Source organism: Rissa tridactyla, chromosome 19, assembly GCF_028500815.1.
Source record: "Rissa tridactyla isolate bRisTri1 chromosome 19, bRisTri1.patW.cur.20221130, whole genome shotgun sequence".
Lineage (NCBI taxonomy): Eukaryota > Metazoa > Chordata > Aves > Charadriiformes > Laridae > Rissa > Rissa tridactyla.
In genome coordinates, this window is record NC_071484.1 from 538688 (window position 1) to 560197 (window position 21510).

The 21510-nt window shown below is 43.4% G+C and overlaps 1 protein-coding gene and 1 pseudogene across 1 annotated transcript; both read right to left on the reverse strand.

Moving 5' to 3' along the window:
- Positions 1-444: 444 nt before the first annotated feature.
- Positions 445-7121, reverse strand: LOC128919444 (cathepsin G-like; annotated as a pseudogene).
- A 1061-nt stretch (positions 7122-8182) lies between these two features.
- Positions 8183-17879, reverse strand: LOC128919445 (olfactory receptor 13G1-like). Its single transcript, XM_054224771.1, has 2 exons — positions 17738-17879; positions 8183-8985 (listed from the first exon to the last, which is right to left on the reverse strand). The coding sequence occupies exons 1-2, from the start codon at positions 17877-17879 to the stop codon at positions 8183-8185; spliced, it is 945 nt and encodes a 314-aa protein (XP_054080746.1).
- Positions 17880-21510: the final 3631 nt, after the last annotated feature.

Genomic DNA, 21510 nt, shown 5'->3' on the forward strand with positions numbered 1-21510 from the left:
CTAAAGCATGATTAGAGGAGGGACACAAAAATGATCAGAGGCATGGAGCACCTCTCCTATGATGACAGGCTGAGAGAGTTGGGGTTATTGAGCCTGGAGAAGAGAAGGCTCCAGGGAGACCTTATTGCAGCCTTCCAGTATTTAAAGTGGGCCTAGAGGAACAATGGGGACAAACTTTTTAGTAAGCCTGTTGTGACAGGACATGGGGTAATGGTTTTAAACTAAAAGAGCGTAAATTTAGACTAGATATAAGGAAGAATTATTTTACGATGAGGATGGTGGAAACACTGGAACAGGTTGCCCAGAGATGGTAGATGTCCCACCCCTGGAAACATTCAAGGTCAGGCTGGACAGGGATCTGAGTAATCTCATCTGGTTGAAGATGTCATTGCTCATTGTAGGTGGGTTGAACTAGATGTCTTTAAAGGCCCCTTCCAACCCAAACTATTCTATGATTCTAAACTTCCTCAGCTCTTCACGTGTCCAGGGCTCAAAATAGGAGACTCTGGTAAACACTTCCAGGAAGATGCAATGTCAGTGTCTACAAGAAACAATGCCGTGAACCTTCCCATTGCAGACTAATGGGCTACCAGAATCACCCTGTGAGGTAAAAGGAGTGGGAGGGGCTAGATATCTCAGAGCACAGCTCCCCCTGCCCTAAGGAAGAAACTGGCCCTCTAGCCTCCCTCCATGTGAAGAACCTCCTCTTTTGACCACCTCCCTCCAGACCCAGCTCTACAGGGCCTGTAGATGCCTTACTGCTCCTCTAAGTCAATTTGTGAAGCAATTCAGGCCTGAAGGCCATCTGAGATTCAAAAACTGCCTTCATATCCCTGAAAAAAAGAATCTAGTCCTTCTTTAGACATGTGGAAATATCTGAGCCATCCCACTGTGTCAGGGGCATATGACAAAGGATATACATGAGCTCTGCAGCTTGCTGGGGCAGTGCCGAGGCTGGATAGAATACCCCCAGGCCTGTAAAAAGGAACATGATGTTGACAGCTGGGCAACTGCACCCTGGTTCAGGGAGCATATCAGCTTCAGACCTCCTGAGAGGAACCTCTGCACATCATCCTGATGAATCTTCGTCCCCTGCCTGAGAACCTGACTGTCTAGTCACAACCTTATCCCAACTTGGAGCCCAAAACAATGCTTACATGGAAAGTTGTTTTTTTGCCATTCTCATCACCAGTGCAGATCATGGGTGCAGGCCTATAGTGTTTGAAAGGCATCTCACACGTTTCCTCATGCTGAACCTTCAGTTCCATCTCCATCAGCACACTAGTGTTTTCCTTGTTATTGATGTTTTACCCCAGCCAGCCATTTTGCATATAGTTCCTGGTTGCACATCCTCATAATGATAGGGCAAGGGGATAAAATTCACTTTCTTATTCAGCTTGGGGTTGGGCTGCATCTGCCAAGCAGAGAGAACGTAGGGAATGGGAACAAGTTCATGGGGATGGGGAAGTGAGCAGGGGGAGTTCCCTCAGACGGCAAGGGTGTATGGGAATATACCTTCAGTAGCACGATGTCATTTACAAGGGTATCTCCTGAATAGTTGGGATGGATGAGCCAGTGTCCAACATTGAATGTCTTCTGGCTCAGCTCTTTCCTATTTACATTGTGGGCTCCTAGGGTCAAAATGATATTCACTTTCCTGCCAGGAAACACCAAAATGTTCCAGCTACACTGACCACAGCCCTGAAATCACAACCCCAAGTTCCCCTTCTCTAGCTGTTTGGGAGAATATCGAACTCTGGTGAGAAATTAACAACACAAAGGTTTGGAGACAAACAGTGACAAACAGAACTTTAAGATAAGGGAGTATGAGGAAAACCCCAGGGTGGTGCATGAGGTGCACAGCCTTTAATATCACTGACGATAAAATCGAACATCCCAAGCCAGAAGATACTATGCAAGGCTTGTGACCTCTTGAACAGGCCTGTGCAACCGCACTACTGAGCACATGGGCTAGGGCATGTCTGGGCCCTGCTTGGTGGTGCCATTATGGAATTATTCCTCTGTGCACCCATGTATTGTTCTGTTCAAAATAGCGGAAGGGTCAGAGTGGACTTTCTTGTGTTGCTGCTTACCAGGGCAATGTTTTCAAAGCTGACCACTGAGAAAGTGTGCTGCCTCTCTTGGAATGTGTCAGGAGGCATATGGGAGGTGATTGTGACCTCAAGACCCACTCAGGCAATCACAAAGGACTGAGAAAAGCAGAGAGACACAAACCTGAGCCATCCCATTAACACCAAGAAATTGAAGGCATCCTTGGAACTGACTGCTCTGAGATTCACAGGGAAATCTCAGCTTGGAGGTACCTGGTTTATTTGCCATAAAGCACAAGCTGAGCATGCACCCATGGTTTGTGAATGCTCAGAGGACCAGAACCTGAGCATGACATGGAGGTTAATTTTCGTGAAAATGAAGACACATCATCTGTCCCTTGCCATGAGTGGAGTAGAGTGTCCCAGAGGTAGATGGCTTTTCGAAGACTGAGCTTCAGCAAGGTGAATCCAGGCACATCCTTCCACTGCTGCAAGTGAATTGAAAGGCAAGTGGTCATTAGAAGTCCTGACTGAGCACAGGACACTTTGAAAGAGTTGAGGGAGTGCAGCTGATACACAGCAGGGGCACAGACCTTCCCTGATTGTGATCAGAAGGGAAAGTTTCACTCCTAATGCCTGTGAGTGGCAAAGCAGTCAATAGTTTTGTCAAAAGATGGAGGTGAGACACTAAGAAGACAGAGCTCCAAATGGGAGTCTGGGTCCTGCTGCTCTTGGATGAGTGTCCTCCTGCTCCTTTCCCCAGCTGATGGGAAATCTGCTGCTTCTGAGACAGAAAACAGGGTTGTTCTGCAACTTCTTTTTCTGGTGAAAAAAATGTAAAACCTAAGAACTCATCCAGACACAACCTAAGACTTACAATGAGAACAGAAATACCTCCTTCTTCTTTAAGATAAAGCCTAACCTTGTCATCTGGGCATAGGTCTTTCACAAGAAGCTTCTGCTCTTCACATATATTTTTACCTTTCACTGGCTGCAGCACAGTGCCTTTAATCATTGAAACCCTAGCAGTTTCTTCACACTTCTAAATTCTCCAGGCCTCTGCCTTCCCAGGGCCTGCAAGTGGTCTGGCTTCCCTACTTGGGCAGAGGGTGTGCATCCAGCTGTGCCCACAACAAGCCCCTCACCGAAACATTGAATTCAAGATTGAAAGTTGCAGAGTGATACCTTCATTGAAAGAAATCACAGGAGACAGAAAATTAGGACGTGTCCTATTCCCTCTCTCTCTCCCTCATTCTCTCTCAAATGTGAGAGTTCAGCCAGGTGGCCTCCCAGATTTCTGTGCTCTAGGAGCACAGAATCATGCTAGTGCATCATTAACTGTTAGGATTGGGGATACATGGAGGAGAGAGAAGAGTCCTTCCACCATGTCTCTGTGCCTGGCTTTGGGCTTTGTCCAAGAAGCAGAGACAGTCTTTCAACAGCAACACAACTAAACTGAGAAGACAGCTATTACCTGTAGTTTATCTCACATTACTTTGTCTTTGATTTTGGCCCCTTGCAGGCTGAGGAACTTTATTGTCTGCAAGCTGAGGGGACTTATTACAGGATGCCAGGAGCAGCATTTTGGGATTGTACAAAAGATACTATGGGATGTTTAAAGCAAAGATTAAAGGTGGGAAAAAAGCAGGATCAAGGTGGTCTGAGGAGAAATGTGCATGGGAACGGGGAAATGAGGGGATAAAAGCAGCTGGTCGAGTATAAACAAGTGGCCTGTCCGTGGACTTGTCATGTCTAACCATGCGCTTTGCCTGATCTCATCTTGCCTTTTCATGAAACTCCATCTCTATAATGATTTTAAGAATGACCTCTTGAAGCACCAAGCCCATGAGAAGAGCAGGAACCATGCCTTTGTTGCAGCACTGTGGGAACTGACAGACCACACACACATGCTGCACAAGACTTGCTTCCACCCCTCCCTCCCCCAGCACTAGACTGCAAGGCTCATTCATACAGCACCATCCTTACCTCAGACATAGTTACTGTTTGTGGAAGAATGTCAGCCTTTTCCTTTCAGCATTTACAATGATTTCCACAGCTTTTCACATTCCATTGGTGTTTGTACTCAGAGAGATCACTTTCTATGTTGATTTTAAAGTTTGTGTGTTTTCTGCCTGGGTGTGAAACCAAGGAGGCACAAATTCAGTGTCTGGATCATGATCCTTCCTACAGGGCACAAGGGGAAGAATCTACTGATGCAATCTCTGCAACCAAAAGAAGGTTGAAAGGATAGGGAAAGGTTGAAAAGGTTGAAGGTTGAAAGACATGGGAGGGCTGTATCAACCTGCAGAGGGTGGAAAAAACTCCTTTCCCCTAATTTTGGACTTCTGTCACTCTTCGTACAATCTAGGACTCCTTCCAAGAATGACACAAGGGTTGGTTGACAACTTAATTTCCTAGTGAAAAATTCAAAAACCTGACAGCTCCTCCAGATGTGGCATGAGGCTTAGAGTGAGAATAGAAATACCTGCCTTGTCTTTAAGATCAAGCCTTTCACAGGAAGCTGTTTGCTTTGCCAGTGCCTTTTTACCCTCTCCTGGCTGCAGCATGGTGTGCTTTAATCATTGAAACCCTACAGGAAAACCTGGCTGCTCAGAGGTGGAAGGTTGGTTAAAGGTTAAAGTCTTGTCTGAGTGCCAGCAACCGGAGTGTGGAAAATGAGTCACCAGACCCCACCTGGCTTGTGTGCCAGGAACTGGAGAGGCCATCCAGCCTGTCTGAGCAGGGTAAGAGACTTGTAAACCAGGTATTGGAGTAGCCACAAGTTTGGGCTGGGTAGCAGACATACTCCAGGGTCTAAGAGCTGGCTACTGGAGGGACCAGCATCACCAAGCCAAATACTGCAGAGAGCATGAGCTCTGGACATCACCTGAGAGAGCCTTTTGCGTGTGTCTGTCTGTGTGCGAAAGGTACATGGAGATGGATCCAAGGGCCAGCTACTGTGTAGGCTGAGTGTCTAAGGCTCATTACTGGGGGCATACATCACACATACAAGTCTGTGCATGTGTTTGTGTGTGCAAGTAGGTCTGTGTCCCAGCAGCTGGAGTGGCGCTGGGGGCCTCAGGCTTGCCTGCACAGGTGTCAGCAACTATGAGGGTGGTAGGTTGGTGTGGGTGAACCAAGAGGGTCTGTACCAGCTGTCACAGTGGTGCTGGACCTCAGGGCTCGCATGCCCATGTGCCAGAAACCGAGGATCCAAGGGCAGGCACTGCACACATTGAGTATCTAAGGCAATCACTTGGAGATCTGTTTTGTATGTGTATATGTATGTATATTTACACATGTATGTATGCCCCACTGACAGACCCTCATCCTGATCAGCCAGAGGTAAACAGGATGAGGCTGCTGGTGCCATCAGCATTTGCAGAGTGTTTCTATTGACATTGGTCTTTGTGGCCAGCCTGAAGGCGTAGTTTGGTCTTGCACTTCAGCTAACTTTCAGACCTTCTCCAGTCAATGTGAGGCCATCCGTAGAAAGTCAAACCTATTTCCTAGGTCAACAAGGTCCCTAGCAGTCTCAGCCCAAGAACAGAACTGTGCAGACCCCCTAGGCATGTGCTTCGATGGAAAAAATATCTCTTCCTTGCTAGCTGTGGCACGGAAATGTCAGAGATGCAGGACCTATGGGCTACTTCTAAAAGACAATTTTCCTGTGTAGTACAGCACATTGGAAATACTAGAAACTTTCACCCACTATTTATGCTTTCATTTGTTTATTACTTATTACAATCTTAACCAAACAAAAAAGAGTGAACAAGTGAAACTTCATGGAAAATGTTGCCTAAATTCATTTCTGTGTTAAATGAAGGTCAAGAGTGTGAACTACAGTCAGTATTATTTCTCAGAATACACTTAATATTACCATGAAGACACACATATTCCTGAACAAGTAAGACTTTGATGGAGTTAAGCAGTAAATGCTTATTTGAAAACTTTGTTCCTGAGGACATTCAGGAATAGACAAGCCATGGAAAGATGGTGCTACCAAGCGAGAGCTGAGAACCTGCTACCTTTGTAAACTAAGAGATACAGTAGTAAATGTATTAACTTTGGAAGCCAAATACCACCACCAGAAGCCATCTGAAAGACTTAAACTTCTCTGCTGCATATGACACAATTCTCCATTTCTGGTGGAAAAAGAACTAGTTTTATGAGAGAATTGCAAGGAAATTATCTTGTTGTCCAGAAAGGCAATAAACCTTTTTACAATGTAAGAAATGTCTTTCAGAAAACCTCTTCACCAAGTGTGCTTTCATCAACATTAATGGCTTTGCCACCAGCATATCACTAGCTCCTATAAATTTTCCCCACAGTGGATAGAAAGAAATATGTAATTCCTTAATTATTTCTATCAAAATAAATGCATTTGAGTGTGTAAGTTCTTTTTGGTCTTAAAAGCAAGGCTAGAAAGATTAATCCAAATTTACTCAAGATATGATGCTCTTTGATTATATATACTGAACTGAATTTTTACAAACTTTCTATGAAGAGGAGAAAGGACATACTCAAATTGCAATGAATATTTATGTAGAAACTTTGTTGGATAACTTTTCTAGTGATAGAGCTATTTCAGTGGATATTATAACGTATAATGAGGTGATCGCATGATTGCTGTCATCAGCTTCCTCCTTTCAGGAGGCCTTGAAACAAGCCAGGGGACAGGCTTGTCCCTGAGCGTAGGCTTTCCTGTGACACTGCGCAGGCAAGTGTGTGTGTGTGGCAGGGAGCCTGAGCTTATTTGGAGCCGGTCGACCTATGGACAGAGGATGGTGGAGATCCCGGCTGATACCGATGAGGAAAATTAGAGCACCACTGTGGCGTCAGGGTCCTGGTGAATATGGCTTCCAAGAGGAACATGTGGACAGTTCCTGTTTAATCTCTGCATTGTTAGAACTGATCTCAACAGACAGATACAAGGAGGAAAACTATCCTCTTCTACAAATTTATATAGTTCTGTCTATAAACCTGATATGTTTTCCAGGGCATTTTTTGGGCATTCATTCAGAAGCAGTAGCAGAAGCATTCAGAAGCAAGTAAAGGTCTTTACCTCATTGTGAACACGAGCTAGAAAAGTCCATGGTTAAGTTCCTCAGTCTTTCCTTTCCTCCTTCTTTCCTTCTATTATGGCAATAAAAGGTAAAGCAACCAAGAAAACAGTGAAAGTAATCATCGGTTTACTGAAAGTGAGCCTACATCCCCTAAAATTTCTTCCCCAAAGTGTTAAGTAAAGTAATTTTGTTAACATTTTTTTCACTTTGTTCAACAAGATGGAGTTCCACTAACTGTGATGAGGATTTAGAAGTCCATCTCTGGTGGACAAATATCTGCACCCCATGAGGACAGGAGTGTATTCTGAGGCATACAGTATATCCTTCAGAAGACAAGTACACACAGGATTTTACACACCATCTAAAAATCCAAGGGCACACAAATAGTTGTAGAAGCATATCTTAAAAATAATGTATTTCTATTGTTATCTACTTAGGCTGTTTCTTTTTATTGTTTTCCTTTGCAGTGTCTTAACAAAAGTAAATCTGGAGAAGAATGAGGGAAAATCATGACCAATAGCCTGAGATTGAGCAGATAATCATGGAGATTTGTTTCTCATAATATTAAATGATGATTTGATTAATGATTTTTATGTTCTTAAGCAAAGATCTGCTTTTCTATATAAAAAACATTAGAAACATAAATGTTGGATAGTTTATCAATAGGTGGGCTGAGGTAATGGTAGGAGGGCATTCTACTTTACAATAGGGAGAAACAGACCTTTAAGGGAGAATCTCAGAAGCAGAAGGAGGTCTGGAAAATTCAGAGGCATTACCTCTTTAAAGCGCCTTTTCCTCTCTGCTGACCAAAACTAGAGATTGACTCAAGAGATCACTGGATTCAAAGCAACAAACACTTCTAAGGTACACTTCACCTCAGCCTGCTCTGAGTATCCTCAGTTCAGATTATTTCTTCTTAAGAACTACCATTGTTGCAGCCATATGAACTTCACTGAAAACAACATCACCCTTATTAGCAGCAAAGGTTGACACAACACTGCGACTACCCATGAGTGTGGACCATGCAGAACAGGGCCGACAAGGATGGGGATGTGGCTATGTGTATTAATTTTTCCTGAGAAATGGTACAAATTCACAGAATGCCGCTTTGATGACTTTGTTTCGCAAGCTGTAGATCATAGGGTTCACAGTGGGAGTCACCAGAGCATACATAATGCTCACTGGTTTGTTTTTCTTTTCTAATAGAGCGCTAGTTGGCTGGATATAGGTGTAGATGATGCTGGAGTAGAACAAGCCAACAACAGCAAGGTGTGAGGAGCAGGTGGAGAAGGCTTTCCACTTCCCTTCAGAGCCCTGCATCTTCAGGATGGTGATAATGATAAGGCAATAGGAGAGGATGACCAGCAGGAAGTTTCCCATGCCTAAGATGATGTCTGCCATGTAAACCATGATTTCACTGAGATAGGTTGAGCTGCAGGACAGGGCAAGGACGGGGGGTATCTCACATAAGAAATTTTGGACTAAATTTGGCCCACAAAAGTCCAACTGTGCCACAAGAAGGGTGTTTATGAGGGAATTGACAGTACCAATTCCCCAGACACCAGCCATTAAAGTGATGCAAGTCCCCTTGCTCATCATGCTTACATAGTGAAGAGGCCGGCAGATGGCCAGGTACCGGTCATAGGACATGACTGTTAACAGTATAAGCTCTGTTGAGCCTGAGAAAGTGAAGATGTAGAGCTGTGCTACACAACCCTCAAATGAGATGGTGTTCTTGCCCAGGATCAGGTTCTCCAACATCTTGGGCAGCACTGAGGAGATAATTACCAGGTCAAGGATGGCCAGGTTGGAGATGAAAAAGTACATAGGGTTGTGAAGCCGTGGGTGGACAATGGTAGCTATAATGACAAATGAGTTGCTGAGGATAGCAGTGAGGTAGACGCACAAAGATATTGCAATATAGAGACCTTGGAGGTGAGGGTTGTCAAAAACACTCTCAAGGATGAATTCAGAGACCTTGGTGAGATTCTGTGGGTGCATTTGCCTTGGGGTCCCCTACGTAGGAACAAAAATAAAGACATTACTGCATCATGGCCAGAACATATTCAACGCTAACAGGACTTTTGGGGTTTTTCCTTTTTTTTTCCTTTCTCTTCTTTTCTTTTTCTCCTGAAATAGTATCAGAGACATTTTAAAGCAATCACATTGCATAGTGGATCTTCCCTGACTGTGGTATGGACTTAGACTTCTACACACGAATCCCCAAACTTAGATGCTGAAACCTAATTTCTTCCAGTGCTGTTTGGGTGCAAAATAAGTCTGCATTGGGCTAAAAGCAAGACCTTTCAGAAGTGAAAGCAAGGAGAGGAATAGGGAATATTGTGTCATTGTACCACAGAGTAACAGATAGACAGAAGAGAACAGCGATATTGATTTACTAATTTATAAATAAATATGTAATGTAAATAATTACTTTTTAAAAAGAATTTCAGTGTTCCCTGAGGAACAGAGAAACTTGTTTAGCAGCTGTGTATCATGCACCCTACATACTTTAATTATGACCGATCAGGGCTATGAAGGGATCTCAGCTACTGAAGGTACATGCCTATTAATTGCAAGCGGAAAAGGTTGACGTTTCTGACCATCTTTGGTGATTGTCCTCCAGGAATCTGGCTGATAATGGAGAGATCAGAGACTGTCTGCATGAGGATTTACTCAGCAGTGTAAGGTTGAAGCTGTCTCTGGTCTTGCATTTCACCAAACTAGAGTGCTGCTAGCTGCAACTGGAGATCTTCCCAAATATGGTCATTACTAGTAGATTTTACATAGTTCCATCTGGTTCATCCCATTTTGACAATCTAAAATTGTGCCTGGAATTCCATTCCAAATGACCAAGCAGAGGTTCTCATACTCAGGTACAAGAAACAGAGTTATAATTTCTGCCTTGTAGTGCAATGGTACAAAATTAGCTCTTCAGTGGAATTCAACTCATCTCCCTGCACTTCCAGGCGACCTGGAAACAGAGTCTGATGGAGATTTCCCCTTTCACTGGTGTCAACTGAGAGAGACTGACTCATCTATAGCACACTCATCTCTTGATGAAGACACAAGTCTAAGATGGTTTACCCGAATCACCGTGCAGAGGCACCAGCATTTTCTCCCCTGTGTTGATTAAAACTTAGCTCAGAATTAGGTGACTAACTTGGGGTTGAATGAATCTCCAATGATCATATTTTTCATACAATATTAAGGCATTACTGGAATGGAAAGTGTGGAGCAAGTCTCTGCCCATTTCCCATTGAATTGAAGATGGAGATATTGAAGGTGGAGATATGGAGTTCCTGACACTAAAGTATTAATTTAAGACTGTAATAGTTAGTTCTGTTTACCTATAACATTGAAAGAGTCAGACAAATATAGAACAAGGAATATAATTCATTGTTGCATTATTAGACCCAGTGAAGAATGTACGAAAGAGAAAACAGCAAAGAAAATAGAAAAGGACCCAGCAGCAAAGGATTAATATTCTCACCTTTCATCAGAAGCACAAATAGTCTTCACAAGCCTTTCTGAAATAGTATCTTAAAATGCACCCCATCTATCAAGGTAATTTCTGCTGGAGGTTTCTCCTCCCTCATGAATGGAGGCTAGAATGAGCTCAAAAGCATGCCCCAAGAGGAGAAGGCAAGTACTTCTAACTCAGTTCAGCACTGAAGTCATGACCTGCAATAACCAAATGCCCCGTGGAGTGAGACCCAGACAGGTTTGTTACCTAATTTGTCTCTAGGGGAGAAGTTTCTCTTCATTTTCCCTCCTTGACAACCCTGGTATTAGTAAAGCTGATTTCTACTCAAACTTGCTGGTTATGATTCTTGGGCTTGAAAACTAACAGTGTACTGGGCTGTATCATGAGGAGGACAGCCAGCAGGCTATGGAGGGAAGTGTTTATTCCCTTTTACCCAGCACTGGTTAGACAGAATCTAGAATAGCACATCCAGTATGGGGTCCTCCTGTATCAGAAAGATGTTCATAAGCTTGGGTGAGTCCGGTGGAGATAAGTAAGATGGCCAAGGTGCTGGAAGAACACACTGTATTTGATGAGACTCAGGGAACTGAGTTTCTTGTTCCTGGAAAACAGAAGGCTTAGTGGGACCTTATGACAGCTTAATAATTCCCAAGGGGAAAAGGAGGGGTTCCTGTAAAAAATAGCCTAAAGAAGGATTAGTTCATGGTTTTTCTCATATTTTCATACACATCGCCCCTATCCTGAGGAGCTGTTAAGGTTGCAAACTATGCAGGCTTCTGTAAAGCCTGTATTCATATTAAACAGGAAGAGAGGAAAAGAGGTTTCAGAATGATTCCTTTAACCATGAATGAAACACAGAACTTTATTCGCAATGGGATGGGAACAGGGAAGCTGTTGGTGGAGGTCCCAGGTCAGTTACTGGGTAGACTGAGTATCTCAGCCCAGCTGTGGGGAGATGCACAGTGTGCCTGTGTGGGATTGCTCATGTTTGTGGGAGGTTTGTAGGTCGGTCTGGGTCTGTGCCAGCTGTTGTAGTGGTGCTGGACCTCAGGACACACATGCCCATGTGAGAGTAACTGGGGATTCAAGGACAGGCACTGCACACTCTAAGTGTCTAGGGCAGTGACTGGGAGATCTGTATCGTATGTGTACATGTATGTATGTTTACACTCGTATGTATGCTCCACTGACAGATCCTCAACCTGATCGGCCAGAGGTGAATCGGGATAGGTGCCATCAGCATTTGCAGAGTGTTTCTATCCACATTGATCTGTGTGGCCAGCCTGAAGATGTAGTCCTGCCAGGGGTGCACATGTGAATGTGCCTGGAGGGGCCCATCTGCTCTGGGAAACCCTGGCAGGAGGCATTGCAGCTGCTGCTTCAGTCCCTGTGCTGGGTCCTAGATCATGCGATGGCCCCTGCAGCTTGGGGTGAGGTGTCCTCTGGGACCCCAGCCCTCCAGACACTGCCACTTCCAACAGCTGCCTCTGCTTTGGCCTGACAGGAAATGAATTTTGGGCATTCATTCAGAAGCAGTAGTAAGTTGTGCATTACACGAAATCTTCTATTTACTCCTTCCTGATCTCACCTCAGCTGTCATCACAGACCTTTCACTGAGTACTAAGGCTGCAGATTCCTTCTACCAGCACGCCCCAGGGAATCCCCTGTCCAGAGCAGAGTGTCGCCTTCAAGTCATCCTAGGCTTATAAAAGTATTATTAAATGTATGATATTGATTGTACTAACTTATAGGTATAGTAAATGAAAAGACTGCATGGATGTCTCCTTCTACATGATTTCTGAATATAACTGCATCAAGCCATTTAGTTATGTGACTTCTGTGTTCAAACACAATACAAGCAACTTAGTATGAGGTTTCCTAAGATAAGGGAGGAATGATCAGTGCATGCAGAATGCTGCATGAACATTGCTGCAGATTACTGCAGGTTGATATGTTTCTTTCTTTTTTTTTTTTTTTAATAATTGACAGCTGCTCCCTCATAGTGGCAAGCAATCAAGCATGAAGACAGCAGTCACCTTTTTTTTTTTTTTATGTAACAGTGCTACTTATACTTGGAGATGTTTAAACCTCAGCTCTCTAGGATGAGAGCAACAGTATTCTTTGACTGCTTTAAAATGCTTCCAGTACCTGAACCCTCAGTATCTTCTTCCTTTCTCTCCCAGCTTTGTCTTCCACGCAGTCTGCCCCTTCTTTCCCCTTCTTTTCAGCAGAAAACAGACGGAGATGCTTTCTGTACAGATGGGAAGATTGTTCCCTGGAGGGACATAGAAGTGCAACCACATGCAGCTGTCCTTTTTGGCTGTGGCACGGAAATGTCAGAAACACAGGACCTATATGCGTCTGATCTCTGAGACGCTTCTAAGAGGCAATTTTCCTGTGTAGTACAGCACACTGGAAATATTTCATCCTCTATTTATTTATGTATTCATTTATTTATGATTTATTACGATCTTAACCAAACAACAAAGAGTGAATGTGTGAAACTTCATGGAAAATATTGCCTAAATTCCTTTCTATGCTAAATGAGGGTCAAGAGCGTAAAGCACAGTCATTATTGTTTTCAGAATACACCAAATACACCATTAGTGGCTTTGCCGCCAGCATATCACTAGCTCCTATTAATTTTCCTCACGGTGGATAGAAGAAAAATATAATTCCTTAATTAAATATTGCTATCAAAATAAATGGTTTTGCGAGTGTAAGTTACTTTTAGTCTCAAAAGCAAGGCTAGAAAGATAAATCCAAACTTACTCAAGATCTGACGCTCTTTGATTATATGTACTGTACTGAATTTTTAGAAACTGTGAAGGGAACTGGTATGCTACGTGTTCACTTACTTTGTTGAATCAGACCCTCTCAACAGACAGATACAAGGAGGAAAACTATCCTCTTCTACAAATTTATATCGTTCTGTCTATAAACCTGATATTTTTTCCAGGGCTTTCTCTGGGGACTTTTAAAAATCTTCATACATGACATAAATCAAAATAAACTCTCTCTAGCTTGCCTCTCTCTCAAGCCTGTTTATGTTTGTACACAAAAGGAATGAAGGCTTAGGAAATTTGACTTGTTTTGCTGAAAGGTAATTTTATAGATTTGAAGACTTCTGTTGGTGCACAGATCTAGCAAGTAAAGGTCTTTACCTCATTGTGAACACGAGCTAGAAAAGTCCATTTCTTGCCTGTGGTGATGGACAGAGTGTAGAGGTAGACCTGTTCCCTTTTGGAGGTACAGGTGGTTGCCAGAGGAGACATCCTAGGATGTATCAGGTGGCAGCAGGTGTGTACGTGTGGGTGACTGTCTTTAGTCCTTACTCAATACATTCAGCCGCATATAAAGATCACCTCATCTGAGCAAGTGAGGGCCCACTTCTGAGTGAGCTGGTTCATTCTCCAGACTCCACTGACTGTATCAATTAATGCTCTGTGGGGGTGACTCAGCCGACAGCCAAACACCCACACAGCCTCTCTCTGACTCCTTTCTCCTGTGGGATGGTGAGAAAATGGAAGGAAGGAGAGAAGATTCATGGATTTAGATAATGGGAGTTTAATAGGAAAACCACAAGCTGCGTGTGCAAGCAACGCAGCATTCATTTATTACCTCCCATCGGCAGGCAGGCATCCAGTCAATGCCTGGAAAGCAGAGCATCAGCACTTGCTGCTGATGAAAATAGAGCATCAGCACATTGGTTGCTTGGGAACACAAATGCCATAACCAATAATGCTCCCCCTTCCTCCTCTTTTCCCATAGCTTTTATTGCTGAGCATGATGTCATATGGCATGGAACATCCCTTTGGTCATTTTGGGTCAGCTGTCCTGGCTATGCGCCCTCCCAACCTATTGCCCTCCTCCAGCCTACTCTCTGTGTGTGCATGGGGGCAGGGGGCAAAAGAGAAAGCCTTGATGCTGTGCAAGGGCTGTTCAGTAAGAGCCAGAATGTTGGTGTGTTATTGCGGTCCATTTATATTCGCTAAGGGACAAATTCCCACCCATTTGGTCTCTCATTTTCACTCCTCAACAGCACAGGGGGAGAAAATGGAATTAAAATATCATGAGTTGAGGTAAAGTCAGGGTGATCACTTACGTTACTACCATCATGGGTAAAACAGGTTTCATTTGGGGAAAATTAATTTCATTTACTGCTAATTAAGATAGATTTGAGTAATGAGAAAGACTTCACTCCATTACTCCTGTCTCCTCCTTACTCTGACCACTGCCCCAAACAGTGTGGAGGATGGGGATGTTATGGTCAGTATACAACAGTTCTCTGCTGCTCTTTCCTCCTCATCTTTTCCCCTTCTCCAATGGGGTCCTTCCCATGGTCTGCATTTTGTTCGGGAAACATCACGCTGCCCTGATATGTGGTCCACCATGGGATGCAAGGAAATACCTGCTACCATCCCTCCTTTTCTGCTTACCATGATGTTCACAGGGCTGTTTCTCACTCCCTTTTTTCCCCTCCTCCCTCCTTCTCCACCCGTCTGAGGTTTTCTGCTCTTACATGTGTTTTTCCAGGGGCACCACCAGCTTCGCTGATGGGCTCAGGTTTGCCCTGCCATAGGTCTGTTTTGTAGCTGGCTGGAACTAGCTATGTCCAGGACGGGTCAGCACCTGACCTCAAACAGGTCACTCCAACAGCCTCACCTCCCCCCAACCCCAAAACCTTACCACATAAGCCTAATACAGTTATCAACACTGTCTTAACCACAAATGCAAAGCACACCACTGTACAGGCTGCTCTGAAGAAAGTTAACTCCATCCCAGCCAGACCAAGGACACCCTTCATTGACTATGTTGCACAGATGATCACAGAGTATTTATTAAAAAATCATAAAAAATTATTGGGATCTTTGCAAAGGCTAATACTCAGAAGGTGTCATGGTTTGGGCTGGACTGGCCACTGAAATAAATGATAGATGCTCCCCCGTACCTTCTCTCCAAGGAGACAAGGGAGAGACTGAAACAGACTTATGAGTTTAGAGGAATCAAAACTATTTTAATGGAAATATTACTAAAAGAATAAAAAGAAAATAACCAAATATATACAATATATACAAAACTGGATCATCAAGCTCCCAGGATGACAATCGCGTCACCAGCAGGCACTGAGAAAGTCCCAGACTGTACTCAGCAACAGATGGGAACTGGATTCCATATGTGGATTCAGGAATGCATGGACTGGGATTAAAGGCAGACAAGCAGACAGAGTCCTCCTTGGATGCTGGACATTGAAGAAAGAGGAGGACTCCTTTGATCCCTCAGCTTTCATACTGAGCATGAGGCAGATGGGATGGAATGCTCTGTTGGTCAGTTTTGGGTCACCTGTCCTGTCCACTCCTCCCTGCAGGTGCAACCCCTCTGCATTCTTCTGCTTACGACCTTCCAATGGGCCATATAACAAAGTTAGCTGGCCTTGATTGTTGTAGCAATAAGTAAAAGCAAGAGCCTCTCTGCATACCATTCCTTGGTATAAATTACAAATAATCAGGTCTTATCATTCTGAGAATAAACAGTGTCTCCACAATATGCTGTTAATTTCAGAGTTTAGTCAGTTAGAAGAGGCTTAGCTAAAATGTAAAATTACAAAACAGAAAATTGGTTCTGTTTTACCTCAAACCAGGACAGAAGGTGAATCACAATCAGATGTTGCTTGGTCCCTGTCCAGATAGTGATGGGACTCTGTTGCAAAGTCTTTGCAGGAGCATCTTCAGGTGGATAGAATGAGACTCCTTAAAATGTTTTTCTCTCGAATTCTTATATAGAGCTGGTCTGTGGACCTCTTTGATCACTCCAGCACATACACGATCCACTGCCACTTTTCATCTTAACTGTGCACAAAACATTTCCTATGCTATGTTCAAATGTCTGTACTTCGGGACCATTCCTTCCTTTGTGATTTCTGGGTGTCTTATCTATGTAGAAAGAACTGCCAGGAGAAGTCTCTGGAACAGAATGATTCTCAATCCAGGATGTGAACCAACACATTGAAATATACAAATAGAGCCTATGAATTAGTCTAGGTTTAGCACGATGTCCCAGGTCAGGCCATTGTCTCATTGATTCTGAGACTAGCAAGGCAGTTTGTGGGTGTTGGTTTTTGTGCAGAAATGCTCACCCATTAATTAGTCCAAGTAAAGAAATATCCTGAACAACCCAGTAGCTAGGACCCTCACTTACATGATTCTCTCAAGACATTGGAAACTTTGTCTCCTTTCCAGGAAAAAAGACTACCTCATGTTCAGATGAAAGGTTTTCATCAGACTGATATTTCAGTTTCCTTAATAATTGACAAGAGCTTGTTCATGCCTTATCAAAAAACATGTATTTGTTCAGAGCTGTTCTCAAAGCCTTCTTTATGTTGTTATTTCTTAAGCTGTAAATGAGGGGATCGACCAGTGGAGTCAGAACTGTGTAGCAGACAGAGAACACTTTGTGGAGGTCTCCCAGTGTGTTTGGTTTTGGTAACAAGTACACAACCGTCAGGGTCCCATAGAAAAGTGTCACGACAGTGAGGTGAGAAGAACAGGTAGAAAAAGCCTTATGCCTTCCTGTGGAGGATGGGATCCTGAGGACAGTGTAGCTAATGCATACGTAAGATATGAGTGTCAAGAGAAATGGGGGTAGTGTCAAAAGGGAGGCCAAGATGAACGTTACAAGCTCAATCCAGTGGGTATCACTGCAGGAGAGCTTTACCACTGGTGCGAAGTCACAGAAGAAATGATCAATTTCATTTGGGCCACAGAAAGTCAGCTGTGGCATCAGAGAGGTGACTATGGCACTAGCCAACAACCCATTTACCCAAGATACACCTGCTAATTGGAGGCAGCACCTGCCATTCATTATGGTTGTGTAATGCAGTGGTTTGCATATCGCAATGTACCGGTCATAAGACATGGTGGTCAGGAGACAACATTCTGCACCTGCTAGCCCCGTGAAGAAAAAGTACTGCAAAAAACAACCATTAAGTGAAATAACATATTTTTTTTTTAGGAAACTTGCCAGCATTCTGGGCAGGATGGTGGAAGTGTAACAGGTCTCCAAGAATGACAGATTCCCTAGGAAAAAGAACATGGGACTGTGAAGGCGATGATCAGTCACAACCAGCACCGTGATCAGGAGGTTCCCTGATAGAGTTGTGATGTAGGTCACTAGAAAAATCACAAATAGCATACACTCCACTTCTGGAATACTTTGTAAACCCAGGATGATGAATTCCACAACAGCTGTTTCATTCCCCTGCTCTGCTCTTGTCATGACTATAGCGGTTGCAGTAAAGTTGCTGAAAATACTTTGAGATTCTGAGAAGAGTCTACCAACTTTCAGTGTAATTCCCTGGAAAGGTTGCAACTAAAAATCCTGGTTTCCCAAGAGGGTAGGTTTGCCTGCTAACTTAATGTTTGTGAGGCTAATTCCATCACCTTCCCCATCAGAGATAATATTCACCCATCCCCTTCCAGAAGTTATCCAGATCACACAAAATACATGTCTAAATCAAAAGTACCATACGGAGTTCCATACTTTGACATAAAGACTTAGTCTGCTTTTAAAGTATTATTCATACGTCAAAAAATAAAATAAATACATAAAAAAAATGGGTTTGCAGCCTTTGTGTCAGATAAGAAAAATCTGTGCTTGGTACTACATGCTCTCCGTGGACATTGTGGACCTAATTTTCTTTGATGCTTTGGAAAAGCCAAGTTGCAGTGATAGTGCAGAGGGTAGAAATTCTTCAGTCACAGGTATTTGTTTTGAAGTTCAACCAAAGGTTTCATTATGTGCCATGGAAATATGTAATTTCTTGTGCTTTTCAGTTCCATCTCTTGAGATATCATCTTCCTGTAAAAGTCAAATATTTATTTACTTCATCTTATTGTAACTTTCTGAGCATCAAGTAACCACGTTAGGTGGCCAAGTAGCTAGTAACAAAGGTAACAAAATTAATTCTCCTATTATGAGCTTGGAAAGATTTAATGTTCAGTTTTACTTTACTTTCTGGTACATAGAGCTATTTTTAAAGATGTTAAGTGGGCAGAGTTAAGTCCTACTAATTGTTTACTTGTATCTTAAACAAAATGCCTTTTCTGTTCAGAGATCCTCAGAGAGAATATTTGTGTTTAAGAAAAGGAAAAAAAATATATTACATAACTTACAATGATTATTATTTTCAACTTAAGTCTGAAACTAGCTAAAGCTTTTTAAAATAGAAGCTTGATCTACGTGGATGTCAAGTTTTTGGTATCTGGACCCTACCAGTCACTGGGAACCATGATTAGGGCTATTAACAGAAAGTCATTCTGTCCTCTTGAAGCCTTTTCCATACTCCCAGTGAAACTGTCACTGCCTCCAGGATTAATTTTATCTAACTTAAGACATTAGCAATGTAGATATTTGCATCAGAATTAGTATTGAAAACTTCCTTTTATGTTGGATATAGACTGTTAGCAGTGATTGGTCTGACTTAGTTTACATGTCTCTTTCAGGATACATAGAAGTCCAGTAACCCTATTGGCTCAGTCTCCACTAACTGTAGCAGAGCTCAAAGGTAAATGATTATGTTGCAGAGGTCTGTGGTTAGTCTTCTTCACTCAGCCTGTCCAGCAAACTTAAACTTTAGATTATTAGCTAAGGTCCAAAGGAATCAGACAAGTCAATTGTGAACAGAAAATACCCAAATCTGAGCATAAATTTTGAATTACGATCCCTTGATTTCTACTAAGTACAAAAATCATCTGTGATTTAGACTTCTAAGTCAGAGATGTTGGACTTCGGCGTAATTAATGGGCACAAGCAGGTAAGATATATCTCCCTCTGTGTTAAACGGGCAGGCGGGTATCTTCAGAAGATCTGAATTAAATCAGTCAGTGTCATGGTTTAACCCCAGCCAGCAACTAAGTACCACATGGCCGCTCGTTCACTTCCCCTCAGTGGGATGGGGAAGAGAATCGGAAGGGTAAAAGTGAGAAAACTCATGGGTTGAAAAAAAGACAGTTTAATAGGTAAAGCAAACCAAGGAATTCATTCACTACTTCCCATTGTCAGGCAGGTGTTCAGCCATCTCCAGGAAAGCAGGGCTCCATCAAATGTAATGGTTACTTGGGAAGACAAATGCCAGAAATCCTGAAGTCCTCCCTTTCCTTCTTCTTCTCTGTGCTTTTATTGCTGACCATGACTTCATATGGTATGGAATAGTTGGTCAGTTGGGGTCAGCTGTCCCAGCTGTGTCCCGTCACAGCTTCTTGCACGTCCCCAGCCTACTTGCTGGCAAGGCAATGTGAGAGGCAGACATGTTCTCAACGCTGCGCAAGCACTGCTCAGGAATAACTAAAACATCCCTGTGTTATCAATACTGTTTTCAGCACAAATCCAAAACATAGCCCCATACTAGCTACTATGAAGACATTTAAGTCTATTCTAGCTAAAACCAGCACAGTCGGGTCACTGGATGGTTTTGAGTACCAGAGACACCTACATGTGTCTGACACATGTGACACAGGCATGCTATAGAAGTGAGTCTTGAGGAAGTCAGTCTTAAGCAGTGCACCTGGATTTCAGGCAGATAAGTCCTGGACATCCAAGTGACCTTAGGTTCCTCTGTTTTGGGACTTCAGCTTTTTCACGATTGCCTTCTGGAAGTTCCTGTCTCATTGATACCACAGAGAAATGTTGACAGCTTGCTCAGACTTTTACGTTTATCTTTTAGATGTCTAAATGGAACTAGATGAGTCTTATCCCAAGGTATTCAGAGTAATTTAGTTTGACTTTTAAAATTTTAGAGACCTTCATTCTGTTGTACACGTGGAAGATTCCTTTGATGTTTGACAGATCACTTTGAGATACAGATAGGATTCATCGCCCAAGATTTTGTACAGAATCATAGAATCATAGAATGGTCTAGGTTGGAAGGGACTTTTCAGATCTTCTAGTCCAATCATCAACTTAACATTGACAAAAACCATGACTAAACCATATCTCTAAGTACTATGTCTACCTGTCTTTTAAATACCTCCAGGGATGCTGACTCAACCACTTCCCTGGCCAGCCTGTTCCAATGCTTAATAACCCTTTCAGTGAAAAAATTTTTCCTAATATCCAATCTAAATCTCCCCTGGTGCAACTTGAGACCATTTCCTCGTGTCCTATTGCCTGTTATTTGGGAGAAGAGACCGACCCCCCCACACTACACCCTTCTTTCAGGTAGTTGGAGAGAGCAATAAGGTCTCCTCTGAGCCTCCTTTTCTCCAGGCTGAACACCCCCAGCTCCCTCAGCCACTCCTCACAAGACTTGTGCTCCAGACCCCTCACCAGCTCCCTTGCCATTCTCTGGACTCACTCCAGCACCTCAATGTCCTTTTTGTGGTGAGGGGCCCAAGACTGGTCGCAGTACTTGAGGTGGGGCCTCACCAGTGCCAAGTACAGGGGGACAATCACTTCCCTAGTCCTACTCACCACACTGTTCCTGATACAGGCCAGGAAGCCGTTGGCTTCTTGGCCACCTGGGCACACCACTGGCTCGTATTCAGCCGGCAGTAGACCCCCAGGTCCTTTTCTGCCACGCTGCTCTCCAGCCACTCTTCCCCAAACTTCTAACGCTACATGGGGTTGTTGTGACCCAAGTGCAGGACCTGGCACTTGGCCTTGTTGAACCTCATACCATTGGCCTCGGCCCATCCATCCAGCCTGTCCAGATCCCTCTGAAAAGTATTTCTACCCTTAAGCAGGTCAACACTCCCACCCAACTTGGTGTTGTCTGCGAACTTACTGAGGGTGCACTCAATCCCCTCATCCAGATCATTGATAAAGATATTAAAGTGAACCAGCCCCAATATCGAGCCCTGGGGAACATCACTTGTGACTGACTGCCAACTGGACATTCGCCACTACACTC

Bases quoted from the DNA above. Each gene is read 5' to 3' on its own strand.
- LOC128919445 (XM_054224771.1), bottom strand. From the start codon at position 17,879: ATGACAAGAGCAGAGCAGGGGAATGAAACAGCTGTTGTGGAATTCATC. The intron at 8,986-17,737 runs TCACGGTGCTGG...GCAACTCATTTG, and splicing joins TCTATCAGGGAACCTCCTGA to TCATTATAGCTACCATTGTC.